General features: G+C 44.9%; 1 protein-coding gene across 2 annotated transcripts in view; it reads left to right on the top strand.

The window, feature by feature from the left end:
• KIF5B (kinesin family member 5B) overlaps positions 1-6,985 on the top strand; it is a 32,891-nt gene extending 25,906 nt beyond the window's left edge. For both annotated transcript variants that reach the window (XM_074529191.1, XM_074529106.1), the window contains exons 21-26: positions 428-488; positions 590-661; positions 816-920; positions 1,432-1,648; positions 3,353-3,482; positions 4,827-6,985. In XM_074529191.1, coding sequence (XP_074385292.1) covers positions 428-488; positions 590-661; positions 816-920; positions 1,432-1,648; positions 3,353-3,482; positions 4,827-4,833 — 592 coding nt within the window. In that variant the 3' untranslated portion in view covers positions 4,834-6,985. The remainder of the gene's footprint in view (positions 1-427; positions 489-589; positions 662-815; positions 921-1,431; positions 1,649-3,352; positions 3,483-4,826) is intronic.
• The last annotated feature ends 11,328 nt before the right edge of the window (positions 6,986-18,313 follow it).

An 18,313-nucleotide genomic window follows, 5' to 3' on the forward strand; every position in this document is an offset into this window, starting at 1 on the left:
CTTGTTAAGAGTGAGGTGTTAAAGAAAACAAAGAGAAAAATTTTAATCTGGCACATGATCCTTATCTCAGCTGGTCACAGCTAAGAACATTTGTAGAATAAGATCTCCCCAAATAATCACTCCAAAGCGGACTCTAAGAGTTTTGTCTTTTACTATTCTAGAAACTTTTACAATTTCTGCATCTGAATGTACTTGTTGGTATTCAATATTAGAAGTACATCCCTCTTTTCCTTTTGCAACTCCCCCAATCCCACCACCCTCATGCCATACAGATTTCTGAGTGTCATCTGTTGGTTCCATCTTTAATTTAAGACTTCAACCAAAATACTTTTTTCATTTGTACCATAGAGTATTAATTACTCTAGTCCTCTAAAAGAAAATTTCTGATTTTTCTAGGATATTTCAGGAACAATTTATTCTCTTTTAGGGTTATGCAGGACAGACGGGAACAAGCAAGGCAAGATTTAAAGGGTTTGGAAGAGACTGTGGTAAGTAGTCAGAATATATTCCAAAGCAAATGTCAATATTTGTCTTTTTTCTTTCAGAGTTTGGTTGGGTTGTTTTGTTAATTTCTTGTTCTTAACTGTAGGCAAAAGAGCTTCAGACTCTTCACAATCTTCGGAAGCTGTTTGTTCAAGATCTGGCTACTAGAGTGAAGAAGGTAATGTGGTGCTGTAGTTAAATTTGTCGTTTCTGAGAATGCTGCATAAATTTCAGTTTAGAACTAAGTTAGGAGCTGATGTTTATTTGGTTTAATTTTTATGGCTATGCAAGTTCAGATTTGTTCTCAGCCCCCTGTCGCCCTCCCCCTGCAGAGTGCTGAGATCGACTCAGATGATACAGGAGGCAGTGCTGCACAGAAACAGAAGATTTCCTTCCTGGAGAATAATCTTGAACAGCTTACAAAGGTTCACAAGCAGGTACAGTGAGACTTCATTTCAAATTTTAATGAAACTACTCCAGATCCATTATTACAGCAGCAACTGTCTATTGGTCTTAAAATAACTTTTGTAGGTAAATACTTCTACATCTTAAGTGTGTCTCTTGATACAGGAAGACTTTAGTCTATTATTTTGTAACATAAATTAATTAGCTGTTTTAAGTACATGTGGGTGTATGATAAAATAGCTGCATTTAAACAGAAGGGGATCCAGGTTTGTGTTTAGACTGCATATATGAGTCTGAAGGCTGCTTGTCTGTCTCAGATGGAAGAGGGTACCCTCTTCCTCTGTTGGGTAGCAGGTTCTTCCACAGTAACTGATTTTGCAAATGACAGTCTCAGTGTCACTGACCTCCATAGATTTAGTAAAAGCTTAAGCAAAGTTAATACAGCAAGCCTGCTGCTTTGTCTCTTCAGGGGTGAGGAGGGTGTTTGGTTAGCTCTCCCTGTGAAGGGAGGTACCACAGAAATAATCACTTGTGGTGTTGTAGCTGGTACGTGATAATGCTGATCTGCGCTGCGAGCTTCCTAAATTGGAGAAGCGACTGAGAGCCACGGCTGAGAGGGTGAAAGCTCTGGAGTCTGCCCTGAAGGAGGCCAAAGAGAACGCTTCTCGCGACCGCAAGCGCTACCAGCAGGAGGTCGATCGCATAAAGGAAGCTGTCAGATCCAAGAATATGGCCAGAAGGGGACATTCGGCACAAATTGGTGAGTACAGAACCCCCTACCCTAAAGCTTCATCTCTCCTACTTTGGTTTTGGTTTTGTGTATATGTGATCTTTCAGCCATCACTGAAACTGCACATATCAATGTGATCTGTTTTCTACTGAGAGTAATATTTTGGTTAACAGACTGTGTGTGGAGGTGGTACTTTATGGTTGTTTGCCTTTTTATTTATTTTATTTGGCTTTGGAAAAGGCTTACCAACCTAGATTTCTAGCCTGAATATGTTATCTTTCCTAGAAGAAAGAGTATACTGCATGTGAGTGTTAATCTCTTAGATTATTCCAATTCCATTCCAATTCCATTCCAATTTCTAAGACTAAATAGGTATTTCAAGGAAGCAAGAAAGATTAAGCCATCACCTTCAACAACAATATCAACAAAATTGACGTGATCTTAAGGGGCAGAGGAGCAGACAGAAACCCACAATATCCAAAGATCCTTAATTACCTTTTCAGTTCTTTGTTCCAAAACATAGAGTATCCACAGCCCTCTCTAGGGGAAAATAACAGAAAAAAGGGTGGGAAGGTGGAGGCAGAATTGTCATATTCCTTTGCTCTTCCACTTGCCATTACTCTGTAAAGTGATGAGGATGAAGAAGGTGTGTGACCTGTGGAGAACTTAACTGTGCACATTACACTACAGCTGTAGAACTGAAGGGCTTCACTTCAGTGAAGGCAATACACTTCTCTTAATTGTTAATGTCACTAAAATGAGCATTGCAGTTAAATTTTGCTCATATTCTGCAAGTCTGCAAAGATCTGTTGCAAAATAGTTTAAGTTTTTTGGTCCCATTAAGTGACAGCTTGCAGACAGGTGCTTTTGTGTCTTAATTTTCTCTCAAATGGTCTCCAAGAAAACAAACAGTTCTCTAGTGAGAACTGAGGTACACAGCCTCTTGTGATTGTCTAGATGAACTAGTCATGTCTTCCTGGAGATCAGTTTCCTGTAAGGCAGTAATTGAGAAGTGTTTCTCTGCTGCAGCTGCTGCCTGTAGGTTCTTTTTTGCCTGCTGAAATTTTAAATGCTTCTCTTTAATATTACAAAACTTTGTGAAGTCCTACACATACATTGTGCGTGTTCTATTAAGAGCTAAGTGTAAAACTGATTGAAAATACAATTTATTAAGCGTATGCAGCTTATGAACAACCTGCCAAAACTGCTGGATTTTTACTTTGGCTATAGAGCAAGTTTTATTTTTCTGTGGTGGTAGGTTGATGAAGCAGTGTTATCTGTGCAGTATTGGTACACAGAACCACCAGAGAGAGTAGCTAGTGACTTTATCAATAAGTAGATGTGGGAAGGACAGCAAGTATGATTCCTTACTGATACATAACTCTCAGGAAGCTGTCTTAGTGTTGTGTCTTATTTGAGTTCTTATTGCCAAAAAAAGGATTCACAGAAGGTAATAAATTAGGTGGCACAGATAACTCTTGTGAAGATAATCCTTATCAGAAGCTTTTTGAGCTTTAACAGGGAACAGTAAAATCAAAACCTTGTCTAGTCTCCAGGGTTTGTTGTAGCTGACACTAATCTGCTACGTTCTCACAATGCCATCCTCTAAACTTGTTTTCTTATTCCAAGCGCATTCAGTTGTGACTATTGCATTTGGCTAATGATATCAGTAAATTTGAATAATCCAAGATCCTCTTGTGTGTACATTTGTAAGTCCCATTTCTTGTCGTGCAGCTAAGCCTATCCGCCCTGGCCAGCATCCAGCAGCTTCTCCAACTCATCCAAGTGCAATTCGCGGCGGAGGTGCGTTCACTCAGAACAGCCAGCCAGTTGTGCTGCGCGGAGGCGGGCGGCAGGACAAAGTGTAAGTGTGTCTTGGAGCTTTTTGTAAAATGTGTGATCAAACTGCTTTGTGTTAGGTTTGTTACAGTTCATTCTGTGTCATAAAGCCACTTGAATAGTCAGATTAACTCCTCCTTTTTACAGAATTTTGTAGCCAGTGGAATGATATAATGTACACCTGACTAAAGATGCTGCTGCTTTGCTTCTAAAGCGTGTTTGCTGTAAAAGGGTAATTCTGATGGTGTTCTGCAGGAGTAGAACTTAATGTGGAAACAATCAGCTGGAGATGATTACCAGTCAAAGACAGTAGCCACTGTTTGAGAAAGGGTTGGATATTTTAAATTCTTTTGGCTTACTAGTATCTTTTAAAATACAGTTTTCTTCAGGAAAACATTCAGTGATGAAATAAAATTTTCCCTATTTTTACATGTTATTTATTTACTTTTCTTACTGTGTTTGTACACTGCTTTGTGTGTCAGTGATTTAGAATTATTTAATAGAAGAACTCAAGTCCTTATCCAGTAAGCTTAAAATGTTAGCCTAGTTAAAATGCAGTTACAGTAATTGAAATTAAATGTACATTTACTTTAAAACGTCTCTAATCTCCAAAGTAATTACTTGTTGCATGGTATTAAATATGCTTAAGTTGCTTTACAGTATCATCTCTCTTTTTAATTAATATCTGCTTTATAGTTGGTTGATCTGTTGTTCACCTAACAGTAACGCTGTACTTTATATTCTCTGTTGTCATCTTTACTTTTGCATGTGTCTATAAATGTCTTAGTTAATTATCTGCATCTTCAGTTTGAAATACATCTAAAATGGGGTGAGGTGCTTGAAATCTAGGTGCTCCTCTTCTGAAGGGCTCCAGAACAGTTTGTCAATCTTGTTTCTATTTGTTTCTTTTCATTAGCTGACTGACTTTTCCAAGCTTTCTCTCCAGTTCAGAGAAAACAGGGCTGTGGTACTAGTCAAGTTACCTGGTTCTGTTCAGAAATGTCTCTTAGTAAATAAGAGGTTGAACTGATGGGTACTTCAGCCTTGAATAACATTTGCCTTGAATGACCAAGGAGTTGCCAGTAGCCAGGAATAGCAGCAGCAGTCATGGGAAATGGAGCTGGGCTCTAAGTGGTTTCTGTCTGTAATGTTTACTCCATTATTACAATCCAAATTGCATACCCAGTCAGTTTGTGGTGCTGTAAAATCGTTGGTAGCAGACAGCATTGCTTAAATGTTTTGTGTGCTGTGTGATTTCTTATTTTAAAGTGGGTTTTTTATTAGCACTTATTTTGATACAGTCTACTGTAAATGTAAATAACTTTGCTTTTTTGTCTTAACTCTGTGATTTTTTTCTTTTCATTTACAGTTGCTGAAAAGTAAATGCAGCATGAGGAAGATTGGATATTGTGTAGAGGGAGTCATTCCATGACAATAATCTCTCCTTTTGGGGACTGTAGGATTATTTTTTGAAAATTGTATAAATTATACCTGGCCTGTACAGCTCTTCCCCCTTCTATAAATTCTGCTAACTGATTCCCAAAAAAAACCAACTAGAGTGCAATTTTGGCGTCTTGAAAAATGACATGTTACTTAAAGTGTAGCTCTGCTTATTACACAGTTTGTCTTTCATGTCTTAAATTTAGTCTGCACTGTGCCAAGCTGAATGTACGTTGAGAAAAATCTTAGTTCGAATTTTCTAGCTTAATTTGTGTACATCTTATTATCTTAGGGAATGTGCAACAGTGTTTAAGTATACTTTCATTTTTATCACTTGACATAACACTACATGTCCCACTGAATTAGGGCGGCGCTCTGCATTACAGTGTTCCTTTGGAATGCTGCATTGGAGCTGCCTGAGCTTGGACAGTGTGAGCATCCTGGAGTGCTGACACGGCTGCCTGGAGGCACCACCGACCTGAAGGGTTGGGTGAGCACAGGGCTTGTAACTGTTACCTCACCCAGTGCCCGGCCACAGGGTGACTTAGAGTTAAATACTGTACACAAATAAGGGCAAACCTGAGTTTACAACAAAGACTTTGGCAATGGATTGTCCCATCTGTCCTGTTCCTGGTTCTGCACACAGTACGGTCTGGTGGAGTGAAAACATTCTGCTTCATTCTGATGAGCTGTCTGTCCATTTGTCTGCATCTGTGACAGTTCACTTTCACTATTTTGTAATAGTGAAATGAGGGCAATCTAAACTGTAACTTTATATTCCACTACATACTGTACTGGAATTTTTGACTAAAATTTTAATTTTCAATTTAAAAAGCTTTCTTCAGCAACAGGCCAATTCAGATACATAAATAAAGGACACAACTTTTTAAAATTGATGTATCCAGAAATGCCAGAGGCATGTGTTTAAAATAACAATAAAATAAAGTGCTACCCTGAATTGTATTTGTAATTCATTTGTAAGTAGGTATATGAAATGTCCAAAGTAGTAGTTGTTGAATATTTTTCTTCTCTTTGCAATAAAGTCCTGTAAAGTGGCTAACAAAACAAAACGTGGGGTTTTGATTTTTCTGTTTTGTTTTGTTTGTTTGTTTTGAGCTCTGGTACTCTCACTGAGCTGAATCCAGGGTTTAAAGTTTTATAGTATAATTTACTTAACTTATTCATAGGGTTTAGCCACTCTAATTTTTAGGATAGCCTTCTTCTGTATAGAAACTAGCTAGTTACCAGGTCTTTAAGAAGGAAGAAACTTAGTGTTGCTGGAAGAATTCAATGAGTTTTTCAGACCTGGTTGATAAAACTTTTTGTTCTGGCTTGAGTTTTTTGCTGGGTATTCAGTTATTGTGGAAACAGTAGAAGCTCTGTGACTATTCAGGCAGCAAATCACTTTCAATTTTTATATTTTAAAATAGGCAAAATATTTATATTATGGTGGAGTATAGTCAAATTTTAGACCTTGAACCACTTTTTTTCTATATCTACAGTAGTCTGAATTTTTAGTAGTTTGATTTTTAAAGGTTGAGTGTATCAGTTGGAAATCCCACTATTTTGGAGTTCTCAGCTTTTAAGACAGTTTTCTTCACTAAGGCCGCCGCACACTCCAAATTTGCAGTTGTTTTAGAGCACAGTTGAAGGCAGCATAATGAGGGGGAAAAAAAAAAGCAACATATTTTGAATTAAATTTCTCATCATGGAATCAGCACTGTCCATCATCTTTCTCAATGTTAACTACAGGTTTTCAGGCCTTCATTTGTCAATGTGCAATCATAAAAACAAAACGACACACTCAAATGAAGCAGGATTTTTTCTCATGCCTGTGAATGAGGGTTTCATTCCTGTAGGTAATTGTCATGGGTTTTGGTGCTGAAAATTGCTGTGTTTAAAAAAATTAGATTAAATAGGAACTAGTGTGTAGCTCAGTGTACATCACCTTTTTATATTTAAACTTTTTTTTTATTTTAAACCTTTTATGAAGTTTACCAAGAACTGCCTCTTAAAATGTAAAAAATGAAAAAAAAAACACACAACTTTCTGTGCTTTCTGGTTTGGCTGTCATAGGTCAGCCAGACAGGACAATTACTGTAATTTGTAAATGAAAGTATTCAGTCTATACAGGGAATGTTCAACACTGCTATTTCAACTTGCAGTTTTTGAGTGGTTCTTATTTTTATGTTCCTCTAGATCATATTTTTAAAAGATGGTTTAGGATAGGAACTTGGTGAAATAATATTTATTTCTGGTGAACAACTAAATTATTTACATAACTTAAATGCTGACTCACTACTGTGTGTAACTCTAAATTTGACATGAGGACAAGTCTACCTGTGGAATCTGATTTAACTTCAGTACACTTAAGATGCATTAAAACAATTGGTTTGGGGAAGACGCCATATAGTTTTAACTTACCTGCATGCTGTAAATGTATTTGTGTTTAAATAAAGAGGAGAAAAATCTTTGAACTTTTGTGCATTTATTCCATTTGTTATCTCTACAAGTGCTCAAATGTAGTGATGCAGCAGTCTTCTCCAGGTGTGTTGAGTTGTGCTTGGGGCTCTCCTGAGTGTGGTGTCACTTGTCTGTATGGTGGTGCTCAAAGCTCTCTTTTTATCCACATGCTTGGACAGCTGTTTCCAGAATCCATGTAAACTTGGCTGGAAAGGAATTACCATGAGTTATCACTTGCTCTGTGAGCCTCTCTTTTCTTAAACTTGGTGTCTGCTGGTTTGGTGACCCCTCATTCTGGTTGAGACAGATTAATCAGTTTCCAGTATTTCTGTGCCATCTAGACTTTTGTAGGCTTGTTTTCCTTTCCAGGGACTCATTTTCCTTTACCAGTATATGTGATAGCTGATTCTGCTTTTTCTTAGTGCTATTGAACTGATGTTTTTTATGGAGCAGTGTGGTTATGCAAGGCTGCAAACAACTTCTGGATAATTTCCACAGAAAAAGATTTAGCTAGATGTATAGCTTTGATCCATAAATATATATAAAAAGCAGAAAGGAGTTGATTATTTAAGTCTGCCTGTACAGTTACTGTAAAAGCAAAGATCTCAGGAGGAAGAAATTGCCATCTGTAAAACTGTTCAGCAGTGAGCTGATCTAGACTGTAAAATATGTCCTAGTGTGCCCTGTTAACAGAAGATGGCTCAGTCACAGAACTCCCTTTTTGAATAAATCTCTGAATCTGCTAGGGGATGATCAACTCAGACCTCTTTAATTGCAGACAACCACTAAGGGATGCTCAGAAAGGAATGGAAATCTTTCACTCTGAAGTTTATGAGCAATGGAATGGTTCAAAATCACTTTCGAAAGTGAGCAAAAAATATGACTGCATCTCTGCCAGGGGAAAGCTGTGGTTACCTGCACTGTCAAACGGGTAAGGAGTTCATTGGCTGGCCTAGGTCCTTCCCCCTTGAATGCACCGAGGAGTTGTAACACCCCTTTAGGAAGTGTCAAAATGAATCACTATTTAACGTGTGCTATGTGCAAAGCTGCCGCTTAAGTACGTATTAAGGAAATAAATGACGAAGGAAACACCTCTGGAAGATGAACACTGTGAACTGATGGGTACGTCAGAGTTTTTGCCTGGGGAGTTTTGAGCTCCCGAGTCTTCCTGAGCTCCGCACGGGGCTGTTCATTGTTTTGTCTTTACGCAGCCCTTGCTGCGGGCAGTGCGGGCAGGGCAGTTGGAGCCGCTGACTCCTTGGGGTGTTTCACGGCCAAAGCTGAAGGGGCAGAGGGTACCATCAATCAGCTGCGCTGTCCGGGGTAATGGGCAGAAGAGAAGAAAGGAAGGAAAATACAGTACAAAAGAAAGAGCCTGTTTAGCCTATTTGCACTTGAAAAGGAAAGTAAGAGGCTAATGGTTATAAAGGGAAAGCTGAGGCGTTGCATAGCGCGGTGGGGCATATCTGCACCCAGGGATGTCCAGCAGGCTGTGCTCTGCGTGGTGTGGGCACGGCGGTGTTGGGGAACAGAGCTAAAGCCATGGAGTGTCTCCACCTCCGGTACCGAGGGAAGTGTTGATGTGTACCTGCAGCAAGGAGCGCAGCATAACCCACATTCTCCGCGTTCCTGAATCCACAAAACTGGGCGTGGAAATAACTCGGAGGTGCCCCCGGGTGTGTGTTAGAGAGCTATTTCCACAGCTTTTCTTGTGAGGAGTAAATGCCTGAAAACCCCTGGCCTGTAAGTCAGCTAGATTGTTTCCTACAGTTGGAGACAAATACACTTCACAGCTTATAACAGCGTATTGAAGATACCTGTGAGTCCACTTGCTCTTTCAGTAGATTCTTGATTTTGCTTTTGTCAAGAGCAGCGTTCAAAAGGAAAGGTAAATTAGCTCAACAAAGTGTAAATGTCGGGCATTATCCTGGTCTGCTTATCGCCCTCATCAACAGGCCAGGGGCGTGTTGTGCCGCCGGGACAGATGTTTTAAGTGATCACTCATCATCCGATAAACAAGGGAGTATTTGGAGGATGTTTTGTAATGATCTTCCCTGAGAGGGTGTAAATGATTCTTTGAATGCTTTTACTGCAGGAAATACCCTTCAGCAGAAGCCAGGACAGAGCTTTGTCTGCTGCCCAGGAAGGCTCGTTTGAGCCGCAGCCCTTCGAGCCCTTCTGTGCCTGCGGCAGCCTGGTCACCGCAGTGCCCGGGGCTGTGTTGCGGGGGACGGCAGCAGGGTGAGCCTCCTTCCTGCTGCTCCTGTAGGAGAGGATGTGCTCCCACACTTGGTGGTGGCTTGGCTTGCAGGGGCAGCGCAGGGCCTGCTGCTCACACGCGGGAACAGAGCCCTGGTCCTGTCACACCGGGCTCAGCCCCTGCCGCCCTTCCCCTTCAGGCTGCCGAGCTCCCTTTGCCCAGCTCGGGTGTGAGTGACTTGTCCCTGTGCTGGGGGAAGGGACGAGCTGCCTCCTTTTCCTGAAGGGCGCTGGTATTGCTGCTCCTCCTGAAAGGCGCTGGTATTGCTGCTTCTCCAGGCCTGCTTTCCTCTGGACACGAGGGCTGTGCTCAGGGTTACACAACAGGACAGGAACTGAGCCACAGGTCATAGAGAGGAAGGAATTCAGGCCAAGCTGTGGTGGAGTAATAAAGGTTTTGAGTTTGGTCTGTGACACTTTCTAGGTCTGAGGTTCAGCTTGACTTCAGGCCAAATGATGAGTTCCTCCACTGCCAGGGGTGTCATCCTCCCTGCCCAGTAAAGGGCTGTTTTGTTGATGAGCCTGCAAGGTGGTGATGAAGTGTGAGCCGCTCTTGTGATCTCCCTGCTCGGGGCACCAAACCCAGAATTGTCCACCCGGGGCTGAAGTTCCAGCGGTGCTGAGCCAGTGAGGGGCAACCGGCCCTAACCTGGCCCGGGCCGGAATCTGCCCGAGACCTCCCGGTCGTGAGCGAGCACGGGGCGATGTGGCCTCGTGTGCCGGGCACGGCCGGGTCAGCGATCCAAGGATCCATTGCCCCCTCCCTCCGCCCGGGCCCCCGCTCTGCTCTGCCCTCAGGCCGGACCCCCGGGCTCAGCCGGGCCCGGATCCGCCCGGGACGCGGCGCCCGCTCAGCGCCAGGGGGCGCTCGGGCTCCCCGTGCATTCCCGGGATCGCCCTCGGTTCCCGGTGTCCGGGATCGCCCTCGGTACCCGGTGTCCGAGGCTCCCTGTGCATTCCCGGGATCGCCCTCGGTTCCCTGTGCATTCCGGGGCTCCCCGTGCATTCCCGGGATTGCCCTCGGTTCCCGCTGTCCTCACGGCCCGGGGCTCCCGGCACCGCTGCCCACCCCGGGTCCCTCTTGTCCTGCCGGGAGCCGCCGCAGTGCTGCTCCTTCCCCCTGAGCTGCCCAGGATTGAATCCTGGCGTTAAAACATTGGGAAAAGACGCACGTTGTGTTTCTGAATTCCAGTTTTTCCACTCTTTGTTTAAAACACATTTTTTTTCTTTTCTTTTTTTTTTTTTTTTTTTTTTTTTTTACAGGAAGATTCTTGGAAATGTCGCAAAATTTGGTTTCTTTATTTGAACTGCAAAATGACCGGTATGAATTTATGGCAGAAAGTCAGACCTGTGCAGTGGGTGAATCATTATCAAATCCACTCATAGGTGAAGCTTGAGACATTTTTGTATTTTTCTCTCTTTTCCAGCTGACTTGTCTCCATTGATCCACAGATACTTGAGCAGCACAGGAGAGGTGGGAAGAGTCATTCCTGATGAGAAATGGATTTTTTCCTCCTGCACTCATTATTGTAGAGGACTGTCAGTTTCCCTTGGCAGCCTGTACAATGGGCTTGCTCTCTAATAAATGCAGATGGCATTAAATTAACGTTTCATTCCTACAGTGACAAACAGTGGCATCCAATTCCAGCACAGGATAATTCAATGACAAAATGGCAGCAGACATGTACCTAGCCTGTTATGGGCTAATCAGTGATGCAGAGTTCAATTTGGACTCAAAGCATCCACATAACTTGGAGTGAGGTTATTAACTTTTGTTAGCTGATGAAAATGAGCTGGGAAGTGCAAAATGAGAGAATATGAATAATAATTTTAAAAGAGCCAAAATGCATAAAAATAAGCATAAAAGCAGGAGTAAAATTTAATAAAATTTTTATTTCTACTCTTCATGTAGTTCTAACTAGAACCTGTGCAGGAGCTGTCAGGGAGGAGAACTCTTTCCACAACTGACTGTAGGAGTGTAAGCACATGTGGACACGAAGAAAAGGATCCTTGGTTCGTATGCTGGGCTGATAAAGCTGGTAGCAATTGCACTGCCAGCCTGGGAAAGGATGGAGTTTGGCTTTGTCATGTTCTTGGTCAGAGTTTGGAAACCCAGGACAAAGCAAGGCTGTGGAGAAGGAGACCCAGAGGTATCTGGGAACTGTTGCACCAAAGATCTGCAGTAGAGAAGAGCAGACCCTGCAGGGGGACTCCAGGGCGAGCAGAGGGGCGAGCAGAGCCCCCCAGCACCAGGGAGCTGCTGGCCCACGGGCAGGACCTGACCCTGAGGCTCCTCTCTGCTCCTCCCCTGCTGCCCTTGCTCCTTCCTGCTGGTGCTTGCCTGGTGGGCCTGAGTGCATCTTCCCCTTGGAGTCGCAGCACACATGGGAAAGCACTCCAGGGGGAAGTGGATACTGAGCTTTTTGAGACAACTTGCAGAGAAGCAGAGATTTTGCAAGGACAGGAAATTCAGCCTTCACTTTTACAGCATGCCCCAGGGTTTTGTTCTGCACATCAGCAGTTCTGCAGGAGGGAAAGGACCGGTGGCAGCCTTGGAAAACACAGGGTTCCCCTTTCACTTGTGCTCAGCTTTCTGGGCCGTGTGTTTCTGAAAGGCTATTTTGGTGCATGCATTCTCAGTGAGAGCAGTGCTTCAGTTAGTGCTTGGCATCAAATCTTAGGGGTGCTAGCTGCTTTTTACTTTTCATCAGATGAGATATTTAAAAGCATCTCATTCGTGTCCCCAAGAATTAGTCTGAAGATTCTCATCACACTTGGTGTTTTATTAATGGAAGCTTTTGGAGACACATCTGGCATATTTTATTGATCATAATCTCATGGTTGGAAGCTCATCTTGGTAGCTATAGCAACAGAATTTTTTTTTCAAACATCAACACAGCTCAACAAAAGTGGAGTAAGGGGGAGCAGATCATTTAAATTGCTAGACAGCTAATAACTCCTTCTTCTGTAATAACTCCTTCTTCTGTAACCAGTTCTGAGATTTCTGGTTTGATACAGTAAATACTGAATAGCAACTAAATCTTTCAATGATTGTCTCTGCTATGGAAGCTTGTGAAATGCATGGATGTGGTGTCTCAAGAGTCTTTTTTTGCTGATTGTCCATTGCTCCCATCCTCTGCCAGACTACAGGGATCATGAGCAGGCTGTGGGCACAGACCATGGAGGAGGAACAAGAGTACAAAGGATGCAATTGCAGCCCTCCCTCTACTACCCAGTGAGGGAGGGGTCCCAAGCACTGCCCACAGCAGCAGGGCTCACTCCTGCTCTTGGGGGCAAGAAGCACTCCCAAAACATGCCTGGGAGCTAAGATGAAATGATACAGACTGAAATCATAACCTGTGAGTGTGCTCTGATGCCTAAAGACCCCTATGAGGTTGGCACCCCTGAGTTTTCCCATCAGAGATTTTCTCAGCCGTGTCTGCTCAGGCACAAGTGGGACCTGCAGGTGACCTGGCCTGCACTGTGGGTGGCTCCTTCCTCTGCCTCCAGCTCCAGTGCTTGGCTCTGGGAGCACTCCCAGCAGTGTTTCTTCATCCTGCCTTACAGCAGCATCCCGCTAGCACTTGAAAATGGTGATGCTGGGACAGCCAAGTACAGCAGTGGGTGGATGCTGTTGCCTCCCTGCTTTCCCTTGGGGCTTCCCAGCAAGGCAAGTGGAGAACCACCCTCAGCCTCCAGCCAGAGCAGAAAGTCAGATCCAGCTGTGGCTGCCTGACTTCTTCAGGTCTGCAAGAAGCTGCATATGGGTATAACCAGCACTTCCAAGAGATTTCTAGATATTCAAACCTTTACATCATCTTCTCAGCAATTGAAAAAAACCCAGGCCTTTGGAAGTGCTGGAGAGAAGAAGCCCTGAGAAAATTGCAGAGGGTGAAGGGCAGACACCCTCCCTGGGGGCTGGGAATGCAAATGTTGGAGGGAATATATTCCCTCCAGCTCCATGGCTGATGAGCAGGGCAAAACACTTGGGTGTCCTTAACTTGTTCCCCAGCTGGTGATTGCATTCCCCAAATCCTGCTCCCAGTGGGGGAATTTCCCTGGGCCACACAGCCTCAGGCAGGGCTGAGGTTCTTGGCAGCCCCCTACAATGGGCCTAGGTGGTGGTGGTGATGATGATGATGCTGGTGGTGGTGATGATGGTGAAGTCAAACTCACAGCTGACAGGCAAACCATTCAGGGGCTCTGCTGCTCTAAATGTCGCCTGTTTGAGCCCCTTCTGTGCAGGGCTGTCCTCAGCCCCAGCAGCAGCGCAGCCCAAGGCTGTCCCTGCAGGTGCCCCTTCCACCCAAGGCACCGCACAGATCACCCTCTCAAAACCCAGCGGGGGTTGTGTTTGAGTTTGTTGGGCTTTATTTGTTTGTTTTTTTGTTTTTTTTTTTTTTTTTTGTTGTTGTTTTTTCCACCTCATCCCTCCTGGGCTGTGCTAACCCCCCGCACCCGGAGCCGCGGCCGCCCCGGCGTTTCCCGCACGGTGCGGGCGCTCAGGCCGCTGATCCCGGCCCAGGTCACCGAGCGGGAACAAGGCGAGGATTGTTCCCCGAGCCGGGCTAAGGCAGGAGCGGCGGGCACGGGGCGGGCCGGGAGAGCAGCGCCGCCCATCCCGGCACGGCGCAGGGCGAGCCGCGCTTCCCTCGGCCGCGGGGAATGGATGCTGCAGGGGTGGATGCTGCAGGGATGGATGCTGCAGGGATGGACGCTGCAGGGATGGATGCCCGAATCCGTGCCGAGACCTCGCTGGGCCGAACGCAAGGGTGGCTTGGCACGGCTGGCGCTGACTTGGTGGAACGCGTTTCCCCCGAGCGGCAGCCTGGGAGAGCAGATAACCATCGGGAAACAGCAGCGAGCGCTGCCGGGGTTTGACACAGCACAATGTTGCGCTGCTCGGAGAGCACATCCCTGCCGGGACAGGTCCCTGCTGCTTCCACACCCCGGATTCGGGGAGATGAAGACACACCACAACCAATCTGCCCCATGGTCAAGGGTGGGCCCCATGGGGCTTTGCTTGCTGATCAGTCAAGTGCAGCCCTGTGAAGAGTCTGTGCTTTTATACGGCGAGAACATGGAAGAATAAAGCAGGTCCATAAAAGCACACAAAACCAATGTGCTTGGAGAAAATTTCAAAGGCAAAATTACTCATGTGGTTGGGGAAAGTTGAGGGGACTTCAGAAAATGAGTGTGGTGGTGTACTTGAAAGGAATAAAGGGGTACAGAGTTTGCTCAATTTAATTTCTTCTCCTGCCTTTACATTTCCTGAATGCTATTCCAGGAAAAGTCTTTCACCTTATGTCAGGACCCAGGACATCCCTCTGGCTGTCCTGGATTGCCAGGACCCCTGCCAGGGGGCTCAGAGACCCTGGCACAGAGCCCAGATTCCAGTGTGGTTTTGATTATGACCCATGGAGCAAATTACCAGCCTTAGATGAAGATCTGCAAGCCATGACAAATTAAGTAGAATGATAGTGAATTTATCACAGGGTGAAAAAGTAGATTTTGGGGTTTTTAGAATGGGGGTTCAGGAAGGCAAGATGAAGGAATCTGGGCATGTCCAGCCTTTCTCCTTCTTCTTCTTGGCCTCCATCTTCTGCTGTGATGTTGGCACTTTTGGATTGGTTTAGAGTAGAAGCTCACTGTCTAACATAGGTGATAGGTATTGGAAAGTAATTGTAAGCATTGTACATGTAGTTTTTAGTATAAAGACATAACACTCCCCCGGGGGCAGGGAGAGTGCCTGGACTGTCGTGCTGAACAGACCTCAGCTGGACAGGAGAAAAAATTTTATAGATAAGGAACAATAAACAACCTTGAGACTGAGAAATGAAGAGCTCTGACTTCTTCAAGCACCAGGCTGGGAAATGAGACTTTCCAACATTTCTGGGGCTCACTCTGAGCAGCGAGAGATCCCCACAGCCTCAAGCAGAGGTTTTGCTGCATTGGCACAGCTGAGGGCCTCTGGCACATCAGTGCTGGAAGAGTTTTTCTGGTGCTGCTGCAGGCAGTGGGCAGCATCACTGACAGGATCATCAGCTGAGAATTCAGCACCCACTGGGGAGTTTTGAACTCATACAGACCTCGGATATTTTAGCAAAGATTGAGGCCACCTTTTGTTTTAATTCCCACTGTGTCTTTATAGCTGTGCAGATTGCATGCCACCCACATCTTAGAGAGCCTCAGACAAAACCATAACCCAAAATTTGGGTGCATCACAGCAGGAGATAACTGGAACCCAGGAGGGTTCTAGTTCTGTTATCTCCTGTTCCACACCTGCAGACATCAAAGTCCCTGCATGTCTGTCACCCCCTGGGACACAGCTGGGGAGAGGGGAGGTGCTGACCCCACACACCCAGACTGGGGCTCAGAGTCCCAGAATCTGCTGCAGGCAACATTACAGGTTACATTATTTGGCATTCAGCATTTTCAGGAGTGAGGATGGGAAAGGGCTTTTCAATATCTGCTGATGAGTGGTGGCCTCTAGGCCAGGGACTCACACTGGCTTGACCCAAGGAATATTTATGGACTTCATACAGCAGTGGAGAACTTCCACCAGTGGAGCTGAGAGGGCAACAAAAGCTTGCCACTGCCCTTGGGCAGAGGAAAGACCAGACCACGAGTTCCCATGTCTTGGCTGTTTTAACCACAAAAAACTCCTAAACCAGAGGGTGAATGTAGCAGCAATGAAAGCCAAACCCAGGAGATAAATGAACTGAAACAGAAAGTCATGACTCATTTATGGTGAATGGGTCTGCACAGAATTTCCCATTCCCACTTCCCATATACCTTCAAAGAACTGTAAAAACCCTCCCCTCTCTTTAATTTTTTTTAAGCTGAGTTTAGAAAGAATATTTGCAAAGAGCTATTGCTTAAGTTCTCATGAGGAGCAGGGCTGGGCTCTACGCTCCTCAGCAGCTATTTCAGTTCCTGACTGGGGAATACTGCACTCCCTGCACTGCCTTTTCATCTTGTGGGTACTTACCTGCCTCTTCTGCATCCCCTGAGTGGTTGTGATATTATGAATGCTAGTCAAAAATGAAATATCACAGGGTGCTATTGCAGCCTCAATCATCCCTATGACTCTGATCTGTGCTTGTAGCTGGTTGTGTGTGATTATTGTAGCAGGATTCTTTTCCAGGCTTGGAGCTTGTAAATGCCAGCTAGAGAAGGAGAGCAGGGAAAAGAATTTAGGTGAGGAGTTAGGTTTATCTTCTGTACTTGTTACTGGTATGATCATTTGTATTTGACTCAGTCAGCAGTCATTTAGTACACAGGCATTAACAAACATTCATTAAAGCCAAGTAGAAACTGACTGCTGCTTAATACACCAAATACCTCAGGCTCCTTGTAGCACTGCAAAATGATTGCACTACTTATTCACGTATATATGTGTATATATATATGTATATATACATACATATATATATATACACACACACATATATATATATATACACCACGTGTATATACACAAAGATGTGTGTAGATGCAAGCACGTGCATGTATGTTTGGAGACTGTGATGTTCTGCTGATCCTTCAGTACACACTCACCCCTGAGGACGCTCTGCAGTTGGAATTACCTCACTGAGTTTACACCACGAGTGTGGGGAGAGGCAGGGCTGCTCTCACTGTCGGTGCAGCCCCAGCCCACGCAGCCTGAAGTCAGCAGCAGCCCCACCAGTGCCTGGTGACTGTGGCCAGAGTTCCTCCCACTCCAGGGGGCAGAGCAGCTGTGCATGAGCTGCCCTCTGGAAGGTGGGAGAGGAGCAGCTCCTCTGCCCCAGCAGGGCACTGGCTGCATGAACCAGCTTGGTGCAGGTACCAAGTGTCAGAAGAGCTCACATTTTGTTTGGTGTTTCTGTTTCCAAGGCAGAGCCTGAGCTGGCTGCAGGGGCTGCAGCTTTCTCTGGCACTGAGAGCTCTTTGCTGCCCACTCCATGGGGCACAGTGAGCATTCACCAAGGAGCAAAACTGCCCTGAAATTGCAGTGTGGCTCCTAAAACTGCGGTCACACCACCAGTGCTGGCAGCAGCAGCAGCCCCCAGCTGCTCCTGCCAGGGCAGACCAAGGGGACACCTCGCTGCCAGGGACCAGGGGTGGCTGCAGCCCTTGGGCACCAGGGCAGGGGGTGGCAGCTGTTTTGTGCCACCTCTTTTCTGCACAAGCACCCCCAGAGCTTGTGGGAGATCTTGTCCTGCACTCTGATTTACTTGGAAAAAGATATGTCACTAAATATTGACTCATTCTGCAATGAGCCTAATACTTTCCAAACAGCTGCAGGTCTCTCCTACCCTCTGAAATATTCTTGTGGGGGAGTGACGTGGAATATGTTCCCCTCTGAAATATTATTTTCATTTGATGTGTGTTCTAATGCGTGTGCAATACTGTCAGTGAGATTACTCCAAGCTGTCACGTGTTGAAGACTCTGTGCAATTTGTTTCTATAATGGCACTTCTTACTGCTGAACAATTTAAACTTTTTTTATAAGCAGACAAATAAGTATTGGGAAAGTCTCTCTTGAAACAGGGAAAACAGCTCCTGGGGGAAAACTACTTTTATTGTTCTTGGTTTATGAAACACTTAACAGAGGTCAGACTTCTTTTCTGTGTAAAGATTGCACATGTGGGTACAGAATGATTTTTTGAGTCTCACAGTATGTCAGTAGCAGCGGTAGAAAGCCATTAT

This window comes from Zonotrichia albicollis, chromosome 1 (assembly GCF_047830755.1).
Source record: "Zonotrichia albicollis isolate bZonAlb1 chromosome 1, bZonAlb1.hap1, whole genome shotgun sequence".
NCBI classification, from domain to species: Eukaryota; Metazoa; Chordata; class Aves; order Passeriformes; family Passerellidae; genus Zonotrichia; species Zonotrichia albicollis.